Source organism: Toxotes jaculatrix, chromosome 3 (assembly GCF_017976425.1).
Source record: "Toxotes jaculatrix isolate fToxJac2 chromosome 3, fToxJac2.pri, whole genome shotgun sequence".
NCBI classification, from domain to species: Eukaryota; Metazoa; Chordata; class Actinopteri; family Toxotidae; genus Toxotes; species Toxotes jaculatrix.
This window is the reverse complement of record NC_054396.1, coordinates 243,502-255,366: the sequence shown is the minus strand read 5'-3', so window position 1 is coordinate 255,366 and position 11,865 is coordinate 243,502. Positions and strand designations below refer to the sequence as shown.

The window sequence follows — 11,865 nt, the reverse complement described above, 5'->3', positions numbered from 1 at the left end:
AGAGGAAGCCGGAATACCCTGAGAAAACCCACGCAGACACAGGGAGAACATGCGAACTCCACACATAAGGGCCCAGACCGGGGTTCAAACCTGGAACCCTCTTGCTGTGAGGGGACAGTGCTAACCACTGCACCACCGTGGTCATTTTAAAATTAGGCTTATAATTAGTTGTAGTTACAGTTTTAGTTATTATGACTAAACCTATAGTTAGTCACAATTATTTCTATAGACACTGTTATAGCTAAGGATAAGGCCCATAGTAGAGCTGGCTCAGGTAACTCATCATCCCTTACAGTGGCGGTTTTTAGCACGGGCGAACCGGGGCGGCATCACATGGGGGGCGGCACAACCACATGAAAAAAAAAATCATCTGCGCCGATAAGCGATTTTTGTTATCTATCATATTACTGTGTGGGGAAGGAGCAAATTGGCGTCCCCTGCAGCTGCAGGCGCCCCTGCTTGCTGAGAAGGTGCCGTGCTCAGAAGCTGTGTGAGGAGGGGAAAGGGGAGGGGGGCGCGGGGGACAGTTCACCTCTGGGTCTCTCCTAAATGGAATTGAAAAGGCGGGGGGGAATCCACTGTATAGAGGAGCTTTTCAAAGCTAAAGTTGATCAAGTCGTACCTGAGGTCAACCATGTCTCAGGAACGGCTCACTGGCCTTGCTGTCATCAGTATCAATCACTCAATAGGGGAGCAGATTTCGTATGATGACATTATTGATGATTTTGCATCAAAGTAATAGTGTTATAATTAGATTTCCTTTAGTGTGTTTTCATTTGTGTGATGAAGGATTTGTGCTATTCAGAATATTTACTCTATATTTTATTTGTATATTATCTTTTAATTTTTTATTATTCTAAAATAATAAAATTATATTGTTTTTATTTTATACTGTTATCCTCTGCTGTTATAGCCTGGATAGATAGATAGATAGATAGACCGTGATAGATAGATAGACCGTGTACCGTTCTGCAGGTATCTCTGGCTCCGGAGCTGCATGTTCTCTGTCTGTGGTCCTGGCTCCACCAACCTGCCACTGTTTATTGTCTACACTTATCCATTTCTAACACATCACTATGTTTAATGTTCCACTCTGCTACACATACATTTTATTCTATGCCAACTGTAATGTAAATAATTACCAAGTATGACAGCTTTTTGCTTCTGTGCTTTGTTTCCTATCATAACTGTAATCTGCTGAGCACACAGTATCTACTAACTGTTCTGTAATCTGAATGCTGGCCCTCTAACTTTTTCCACTGCCGACCCTGTTTGTATCATGTTTTATATACTGCATGTTCTCCTCCTCCTCTCCTCCATTCTCAGCTGTCCTATCTTCCTCCTTTTCCTCCTTTCACCCAGTCCAGCCATCAGCAGAAGGGCCCGTCATATGAGCCAGGTTCTGCTCAATGTTTCTTCCTGTTAAAAGGGAGTTTTTTCTTGCCACTGTCGCATTAAGTAAAATGGCAGTACTCAAGAACATGCAGCCCATGATTATACTTACTTCTGTGAATGTACTTTCAACTTGGAATCAGTTACTTACAGTTCATATCATGTGTATGAAACTTGCAGAAAGTTAAAATCAAATTAAAGACATAGGCTATGATTGTACTCAGTCAGGGAAAGAGTTCTTGTGTGGGAAAATACAAAGAAACTGCTTGCCACTGAATTTCTCAGTCTACTTCAAACACCAGGCGGCGACAAATACCCATAATTGTATCTGAGAGTGCTGCTGTAGGTATTATTTATAGCTTCAAACACAGTCGCCAACACCATGACAAGTTGTTCCTACACGCACATACAAATAAACACATATGGGCACATGCACACATCAGAGAATTACAGAAGCAGCTGTTTTATTGAACCTTCATATTTACACTGAAGTGACTGTGTGGAATGTAAAAGGAGTTACTCAGCTATTCTGAGCCTTCTGATATTTTTATAGTGGCATTTGAATATATATTTTTAACTTCTGGGGAAGGTTTTAAACACAACCACTCATTTATTGTTTTCTACACAACAGACTCAACTTGATAGTGAAAGAAAGTGAGACACTGAAATGTGACTCACTGCATTAGGGGATTATCAGCAGACTGTAGCAGACTGTAGACTGTAGACGTTCAAATAAAATAGCAGTGGGTACATACCAGAGGTGGGACCAAGTCATTGTTTTGCAAGTCCCAAGTAAGTCTCAAGTCTTGGCCCTCAAGTCCCGAGTCAAGTCCCAAGTCAAGACAGGCAAGTCCCGAGTCAAGTCCAAAGTCAAGATTGACAAGTCTCAAGTCAAGTCCAAAGTCCTACACTTTGAGTTTCAAGTCCTTTCGAGTCCTTTTAACCACACAGCAATAATATATTATGTAAGAGGTAAGCATATTAAACAGATGTCAGAACATCCCTTATAGCCACACATGAACTGTATTGAAACTACTCTTAATTACTCATATTATTAATATCAATCTTAACATTGTGTGATAATATATTTTGTATTTTAGTGTGTTACGTTGCAGCACGTAGACCAGCAACTCACGTGTGCAAGCTAACTTGTTTTTTCGTCAATGGACTGCTAGAGAGTAAGAGCAACGAGCAGTATAACTTTGTTTTCCTGTCGGAAAAATCCGTCTGACAGCAAGCTAAAACGGTACACATATTCTTAATATAGCGCACATTTAAAGTGACCTTGATTTTATTAGGTTTGCCTCTTTGTAGGTGGCTAAAATATGCGTTGCTGCTAACCGCCGTCTACTGTGTGATACCTTGACTAATGTTATGTATAAGTACCTCAACCATAGCCCTGTTAAAAAAATACTTAACAAAGGTATGAATAAGGGAGTGAACTCGCAGTAGACGCAACAAATTACCGTGTTTGCAATGATTTAGCTACACAGCAAAGAAAAATTAGCTACTTAGCCAATAAATGTAAGCTTTCATTCAGAACTTACCTTTCTTTGTGCAACTTCAGATGTCGAACGTTCGACAGTTGTTGCGTCTCCATCTGTAATCTTCGAGCCACATGTTTTGCATACTGCAATTCGTTTTTTATTGACCACCTCGTAGTTTTTATACCCGAACGAAACTATCTTTGGTATCATTTTTTCCAGCTAGCGCGCTGTTTGACAGTCCGTCTTCATTGGTTGTCCTGCAATTTGATTGGATGGATGCTGTCGGATCAAAACAACGTTGATCTAATTTGATTGGATGTTGTGCCGACAGCACATACACAGACGCACACATACAAAGAAAGATACAGAGCGTTCCTTAATAACATCCTTTTTAATCTTTGGGTTTTTGAGGAAAGTAGCAAGTCTTGTCGAGTCAAAAGGCTCAAGTCCAAGTGAAGTCACAAGTCATTGATGTTAAAGTCCAAGTCGAGTTGCAAGTCTCTTTACGTTTTGTCAAGTCGAGTCTAAAGTCATCAAATTAATGACTCGAGTCTGACTCGAGTCCAAGTCATGTGACTCGAGTCCACACCTCTGGTACATACAGAATATTTATAGTAAATAAGACAGTTACTTTTTCAGAAACTAGACCAAACGAGCTAAAAGGACACCAAATATACCACATATATGACCCCCCCCCCCCCCCCCCAGTGTTCAGAAGCTGATCAGTGCAACTTTAAAAGAAGAATTACGTTTAAAAGTATTGCAGTATTCGGTCTGACTGGAGATGCTGATTGAAGGGGACCATTTTTGATGGTGTTTACTTCAGACAGAGAAAGAAATGAAAGATAAAGACCTGCCTGATTTTTTTCTTTAGATGAAAATCCAAACTGTTCATAAGTTGAGAGATGACTCAGTTTTATGAATTAGTCTGCATGAGCATTGAATTTAGCTGCTTTTCGTCAGCCATCCCAACTCATGTCGGCTAACTAAGCACCAACAGCGGCAGTGGAAAAGGTTCACTACAGGAACGCTGAGATGGGCCTGGGAGTTTTCTTTCCTCTCCTGTGACTATTTACTTTGCAGTCCACTGCCTGTGACATCAGAACCTGGACTATATAAATGAATGGAGGTAGGCAGTGTTAAAAAATACATCTTCTCTGAGGAGAAGCAGAGGGGTGTGAGTGAAGGAGAACAAAAGACAGACGTGATGAGGATGGAAAGAAGAGACATCCAGCTGGTTTGTTCTTTGCTCTTGTGCATCATGACCCAGGTAAGACCTGCCAAGATGAGATACATATTGTATCACATAGTAGACTGTGATTATTGGAGGCAGTACTGCAAAGCAAAGGGTTGCCATTAATCATCACCAGGATGGAAAAAATGATGCTTAGAGAGTTAATATTTCGTAATAGTGTTGGAGGACATAAATCATACTAGAGGGGACTTCACTGAGTAACAACACTGAAGTTTGGAATGAATGCTGTTTACAACCTTTTTCTTACTGTGTAACTAAAGAATAAAAATGGTTGGTTACAGTCAGCAGGATTAACATAGTTTATCCTATCAGGTTGTTTGACAGTGTGAGGGAAATTTTGACATACTGGTAATACACACACTGATATTTTAATATGGTAATGCGATAACACGGGTGTCTCACACACTAATTTCCCATGCATAGGGCTGTCCCTTGAAGACATTCTCAGACTCTGATGAAAGTAGACAGCAGCACTGATGCATTGTAGCCTTTTGCGGAACAGGAAATTTCATAACCAGAGAAAGTTGCCACCACACACCTTTTTGTTCCATTTCCACAGACACAATAGTAACGAGCATAAGTAAATACCTTTTTAGGTGTTCTATTTGTCGTATGCTACAAACTCCTTCTTTCTTATTGTGTTTTGTATGTTAGTATTAAATGTATGAAAAGTGCAGTAATTGCAGTTATACTCACTTATTTGTAGATGTGATAAAAAAAAACGTGGTTACCATGTGGTAACCGTGTGCGTGTTGTGTGACTGCTTCACCTAACATGAACTGACTTGGCCTAGAAAACAGACTCTTCTTGTGTGTTTCATTTGAAGGGGAAGCTGTAGGAGAGTGGGTTGTGTTTTGACTCCCAGCTCTTCCAGCCCCATGTCGAAGATTCCTTGGGCAAGATACTGAACCCACTATCAGTGTGTGAGATTGTGTGTATAAATGTTTGTGAGAATGGATGAATGGTATGAGGCGTAAAGCGCTTTGAGTGGTTGATTGCACAGCAGACACCTCTCCGAAGTGCATGTAGAGGCAAGGCTGCTTTTGTGGAAATTTGACTTGAGTAAACAATAGAAAAGAAAAAAAATCTGCCTGAGGTTGAGCTACACCACCTTCTCCCATCCAGTACAAAAAGAAGCCCTGGCACATGTGTAGAATCAGAGATTCATGATACATCAGGGTCAGTTCACCCACAGCACAATTCTCATGTAATTAGCATCTGGTCCAGCAGGTAGTTTCTGTGTCACATGATGGGGTTTTAAGATGTCGACCATTGAACCCCCCCTACAGTGAAGATGACAGTAAATTTGTGTGTCCTTTTTTCAAAGGATGAAAAATTATGTATGAAAAAGATTTTCATGTCTTTGTTGAAACAATGTCTTCTGGACCTCTGAATGGTTTGTCCAGTAGAGATAAGTTTCACAGTGATGTGTGTGGATTACTTTTACATAACATGTATTTTGGCGCCAAATCCACTCCAAGACTACAAACCTTATCTTAGTGCCAGAGGAGCCCAGAAACAGTAAGCAAAGCAAACTATTGTTATTCTTGCTTCAGGTGGGGTGCCAGCTGTGTACCTGGCCATGTCAGTGTCCAGCCGCCGTGCCGCGCTGCCCTGTTGGCATTCCTCTGATCTTAGACAGCTGCGGGTGCTGCAAGCTGTGTGCCAGGCAGGAGGGTGAGTCCTGCACCGACCGGCTGCCCTGTGACACACACCGAGGACTGCAGTGCGACTACAGTGCCAGCTTCCCTGGAGGACCAGGACAGTGTGTCGGTGCGAACAGAATGCACTCAAACTTAGTTTGGGTTAAAGCTGTAAATACCTGCAATATTACTTTTAATACAACTCAAATCGACAGAACTCCAACTGCCATGCCAGTTACTACAGCACCTGTCTCTATTTCTCATGTAGTATTATTCTGTTTGAGTCACAGAGCCAAAGAACCATCTTTGTGAAACACACTGACCATGTTTCACAACTCATAAGGTCATTTACCAACAACCTCCACTGTTTTGAAGGTATTTTGGATTAAAGAAAAAAAAACTTTTAACTATTTGACCAAGTTGCAACTCAAGATCAAATGTGGGAATCAGAAAAGACACATAAAACCAGTATATTAAAAATGGTAAAATGGTAAATGTACTGCACTTATATAGCATTTTCCTATTCTTTTTGGCCACTCAAGACACATTCACTCATTCACACAGCGCTTTTTACTCTAAGCATACAGAGCTTTTCAACTAACGTACAGTTATTCACACACCAATGGAAACATTGGGGACAATTTAGTGTTCAGTGTCTTGCCCAAGGCAGGACAAGAAAAACCAGAGGAACAGGGGATCGAACCACCGACCTTCTGATTAATGGACGAGCCGCTCTGCCTCTTAATTTTCAGTCTGTTCTGACCACCTGAAAAAAATCTTCCATTTGCTGAACAATGAAAAAGATTTTTCAACAAGTTGTGTCTGTTTTCTACTCAACAAAACATTAGATGGCAACTTGTAAGTAATGTATGCCCTTTTTTGATTTGTAATGCAAACAATAATTGAATTTTATGTGAAAGTAAATTCTTGACTTTGAATGGAGCAACGTGTACATCCACAGACCACTCTGTCTATTTGGGCGTCCATCTGTGACCTCTGAAAGATAAGTGTCAGAATTTCTGAATGAAAAATTAATTCTTAGCTCTGTGACTCAATTGAATGTCCCAATACTGAGAGAGAGGCACATCCTGATGTTACTACACCTGTCAGCAGTACACTGTTTTACTCTAGCCATGTACTTTAAACCACTTTAAAGCTGGATCAAATAATGACCTAGGTTTCTAAAATGACGAACATGAGAATTTCATAAACGCTGTCATGCTTCCTGACGAATCAGCAGGGATGTGTGTGGGATGTAAGTGCGTGTGTGTGTGTGTGTGTGTGTGAAGCTCCTTCAGGCAAATTGGTGACATAAGGCTGTATAAAATTTGACTTTAGCTCTTCTCTCACTACTTTGCTACTACTCTAACTGCTGCCACACTTGCACTCTTCATGATAAGAATACCAAGCTTTGCCTTTCTAGTCTACTTGATGCGATGCAGTTCAGTACAGTACACACGTATTTAATCAACAACACTTAATCCTGTTCTCCATTTAGTGTTCAAGGAAGAAGTGGACCATTTCTGTGCATAGGGCTGTTTTGTCTATTAAAGCCAGAGTTGTTTTGCGCAGACACAAAGAATGTGTGGTGTCAAAAGGACACAAAATGACTCGCTCACCACACTGCTGCATCATGTACCAGAGAATTTCTTGTTAGTGCTCTTACAGTAATGGCTGGATATCAACAGATCTCATTCTTCCAATCGATAATTTGTCTGTACACGTTTTACATAACTCAGCATATACTTGGCACATCAATGAGGCAGTGACTCACTCACTCCCCTCTCTCCTTTCTTTCCTTGTTGTAATTAGGTCAGAACGAGCTGGGCTGTGAGCTGAATGGCAGGAGGTTGGAGGAGGGACAGGTATTTCAGCCTTCCTGTACCAAGCTCTGCCACTGCCTTGGAGGAGGTGTGTCCTGTGTGCCCCTGTGCAGTGATGATCTACAGAGACCCACTGATAAGTGCCCCAACCCTCTGCTGGTGCGACTACCAGGGCTCTGCTGCAAGGAGTGGGTGTGTGATGGACTGGACAATAGCATTTCCTCAAATCCATCAGCAGGTAATGAGGCTAATGATCTAAATAGCAAAACAAAACTCACAAAAGCATTCGGATGATTTTCAGCTAATTCCTGTGAAACCGCCATGAAATTCAGGTCCACATGGAGCCACAGTCAGCTACCAGAGTGGGTCAGGGTCGGGGTTAGTAAACAGATTTCAGAACTTGAAGAGGTGGATCTAACATCTGTGAGAAACATCTGTGAGCACTATTCTTAGCAACTTCATCTCAACAGCAGTTTACAACATTTCAGACTGGGTGTACAGAATTTTCTGACCCATGCGCTCCTCTCAAAGCCATCCACTCCAAACAACTTTCAGCTTGATGCACACAGCAAATATTTTCCTCTCCGGTGTTTCTTTCCAGCAGAGCAGGCCCATCAGGCCCACAAGGGAGGGCTGTCTGGCCTGTCATTTAGCCCCATTTCCAAATGTATCAAGTGGACCTCAGACTGGAGCCCCTGCTCTCACAGCTGTGGCCCAGGTGTCTCCACCCGCACCAGCAACAGGAACATGGCCTGTCTCCTGCAGACTGAGACCAGACTATGTCAGGTCAGGCCATGCCAGACTCTGCTGCTGGGACTTCAACAGCTGCAACCGGTCAGTGCATAATCAACACACATTACTCAGTCCCACTGAAAAATCGCCATTTTCTAACATATATTTATTTTTCATTTATTTTTTAACCATATGGGACTCAAAAATGTCTGAGATAAATACATTGTAAAATAAATAATTATGTAAATAACTGCATGAATTAATTATTAGCAATTAACAAATAATTCAATAATTTATTAAAACGTGTCCTCATTAGTTTGGAGTTTACTTTCATTTTTTTGTGTTTAAAATGTCTTTTATTTTCTGTTTTATTTCAAATTTCATTTGCTTTCAATGACTGTTGTCCTAACAAGATGCCCTTTATGCCTTTTTTATAGCAGACATTCTGGTCTAACATTAAATTTGTCCAACAGGCTAATAGCATCACCTGCACTTCACAACAAACAATTGTTGGCTGGATTTTAAGAAAATACCGAAATACTGACAACAAAAAGCCCTGTCCTCTGGGGATCCTAAAGGAAGTGACCACACTTCAATAGACAGGCAACAAGAGTATCTACATAAATACATACACATAAATACCAAAATCATTTTGCTTGTCACTTTATATTTCAGGGACTGAGGGTGTGCAAGAGCAGCTACAGTTCTCCTCTCTCCATTCAGCTTGAACACCAGGGATGCTGGAGCACCAGAGCCTACCATCCCAGGTTCTGTGCTTTGACCTGTCCGGAGGGAGGCTGCTGCAGCCCCTCCCACACCAGGACAGTGTGGATGGTTTTCCGCTGCCCCCAGGGTAGACTCACCCAACAGCAGGTGATGATGATTGAGTCCTGCTCCTGCAGCATCTCAGCCTGCCGCCAATCCCCAGCCACACCTGGCCGGACTGTCTTGCCCTGGCTGTGAGGTGCATATAGCTGACAAGACAGACAGGCAGGTCCCGTCTGCGAGGACACACATAATAATGTGGCAGTGTAGGAGGTTGAGCCAATATTTCAAAATTATGGAAATTCTACAATTAGAATGTGAAACTTGACATTCAAATACACCAATTTTGTAATTATGCACTACAAACTAAGATTTATGCAGCAATCTGTATCCAGATTTAAAACAAGCAAAGGTAACCTTATTCACATTTTACCATTTTACTGCATTTCTATGTTCCTGCAAATTCTCATCACATCTTACCATTCCTGTCCACCCTTTGGCACAAGATTTGTAGTGAGATTTCAAAATATGGCCCCTGTGCACAGGTGGAATATCAACATGCTTAACTGTCATAGTCTAAGAAAAAAATGGCCTCACTGACTGTAGCACCCAAAAGTTCCTGAATAGGTGTTGTGAAGACAAGATTTTGACTCTAGTACTCACAAACCAACAGAAAACTACCCAAATCTGCATTTCTCCTCAGATCTATGGAGCTCTTTAGTGTCTTCCAGTACGTTGTTTTTAGTTTTACTCTTTTAGTTCGGAAACAAAGTTTCCAGCATCAGCAGTAGGAAGCTGTTTTCAATGAAAACCCACTGAACTTTACCTACACTACCTACCCAGCACAGTTAGAGAATAGCTTATTAACATAGTGGAGAGTTTATAGTTTTATCAGGAGCTGGTAGAGACCAAATTAGAGAGTAAATATAGGACTTACATTCATCAGGTTGCCTAATAAATAGAATGATGAATAACTTTACAATAACTTTATATGCTGACAATATGTCAGTGTTGTGCTTGTGTCTGCCAGCCTCAAGTGGTTCTGTAAATCACAAATAATTACAAAGGAGAAATGTATAATTTGTAAGTTTGGGATTCATGTCAACAACCCTCAGTCCGTATACTAAACAGCCAGAATGCTGCTGCTTCTCTGTCTGTACAGACAGAAAATTTGTTTTCATGTACAACACAGAATGAGCCCCAAAGATTTTGAAATACAGTCTACATCAGCATTCTGTCTCCCTGTCTACATATCTGCTGAGCCCCAAAGCTGCAGGTGGTCTCCTCAGAATTCTGCACCATACAGACTGCAGTTTGGCAGTCAGCATGTAAGGGAAGTGTCAAGTCGGCTTGGGTTGAGTCGAGTATACAGGATTATAGTAGTGAACAGTGGTGGCTGACCAATTAATTTCCTTAAAGACACAGTTGTAGTACCTTAATACATGTTTGCTGGATTTTGCTTTTTGGTATATGTATCTTTTGGATTTTGTTACAGCCCCCCTGGAGAAAACTTTCCACCACTAGTACTGAATGGTCTCAAGCAGCGAGGACACACAGCTATGATACTCATCAGTCAGTCACTGGAGGGATTCATGGGACAGGCACTGCTTAAAGCTGCTAAAATTTTCCACACATTACTAATGGAGTTTTGAACACTCTTTGTGGCTATGATGCTCCCATTTTTGTGGCTTCCATTGTGGAAACATGTAGATGTGCATGTCTGTGTGCATATGGCCATTTTTCTGCATACCAGTGTAGACCTGGTGCAAATCAATTAGCAAAAGTACCAATTAAAAAAGGGGTAGTTTTTTTTATAAACATAAAAACAATAAACAGTACTAATACATTTTGACATGATTTTTGGCTGAAAAACCACATGTTAAAAAAACACAAAGGGACATGAGCTGCTGAGACCTTGATAACATTTTGGAAATTGTAATTTGTCTGAGCCCAATGCATAGACCAAGAAGTAGAAAAAGTATTTCTGTCATGGTTGAGTGGTTATTTTATCATTTATCTTCTTAAAATAGTTTGTGGCAGTTCTCCTACCTTTCCTAGTTCCATAGTAAAGTTTTGAACCTACTGATTTAGAGCTGCTTTAGAGTATTCCTTTGCCGTTAATTGTATTATGTGTGGTGTTCATATTTTTGTTATTCAGCCAGTGTTTGTGTGTCTGCTGGACGTGCTGCATTTTTGGGTTTTCACAATCAAACAATATTATGTTAAAAAAAACTCAACAGATGTTTACTTCATCCCAATTACAAGTCGTTCGTTTAATTTTTCTTTTGATAAAAAATGAAAATGGGTCCCACAGACCCGAACACCATACAAGGGTTAACCAGGTTCTATTATCGCCTCATTATTTCCAATTTCTTTTAAGAAGTATTGGCGTAACTGTAAGTATCATCTGAAAAGGCTATCTTTGTGTCTGAAAGCTTTGGAACATGTTATTCTCCACTGTACTACAGTAAGCAGTAACACCTTTACTCTAGAATCCATACAGTTTAGTTTTGATTCTGTAGCATGTGCAAACCATCTAACTTTTGCTTTCAGCTGTGTTGGTTGCTGCTTGGCGCTGATTCTCTGTGAATACTCTTTCATGCAAAACTGCCAGACCAAGATGATGATCTAACCTGTTGGTGGGGGGTAACCCTAAAGTGTCCTGATTTGATTTACAGAACAACCTCAGTCATTAAGAGAATTGTTTTTTTTTCTTTCTTCTAAACAGATGAATAAACCTTTGATAAAATGACACATGTATGATCGTC

General features: G+C 40.8%; 1 protein-coding gene across 2 annotated transcripts; it reads left to right on the top strand.

Moving 5' to 3' along the window:
• The first annotated feature begins 4,069 nt into the window (after positions 1-4,069).
• LOC121178737 (CCN family member 5-like) lies at positions 4,070-11,780 on the top strand. Of its 2 annotated transcripts, none has more exons than XM_041033038.1 (5): positions 4,070-4,149; positions 5,691-5,907; positions 7,590-7,838; positions 8,205-8,434; positions 9,008-11,780. In XM_041033038.1, exons 1-5 carry the CDS (start codon positions 4,087-4,089, stop codon positions 9,293-9,295), a joined length of 1,047 nt encoding a protein of 348 aa, XP_040888972.1. In that variant the 5' UTR covers positions 4,070-4,086; the 3' UTR covers positions 9,296-11,780. The 2 variants fall into 2 exon arrangements, with proteins under 2 accessions (XP_040888972.1, XP_040888971.1); XM_041033037.1 differs by having other exon boundaries at positions 8,202-8,434.
• The last annotated feature ends 85 nt before the right edge of the window (positions 11,781-11,865 follow it).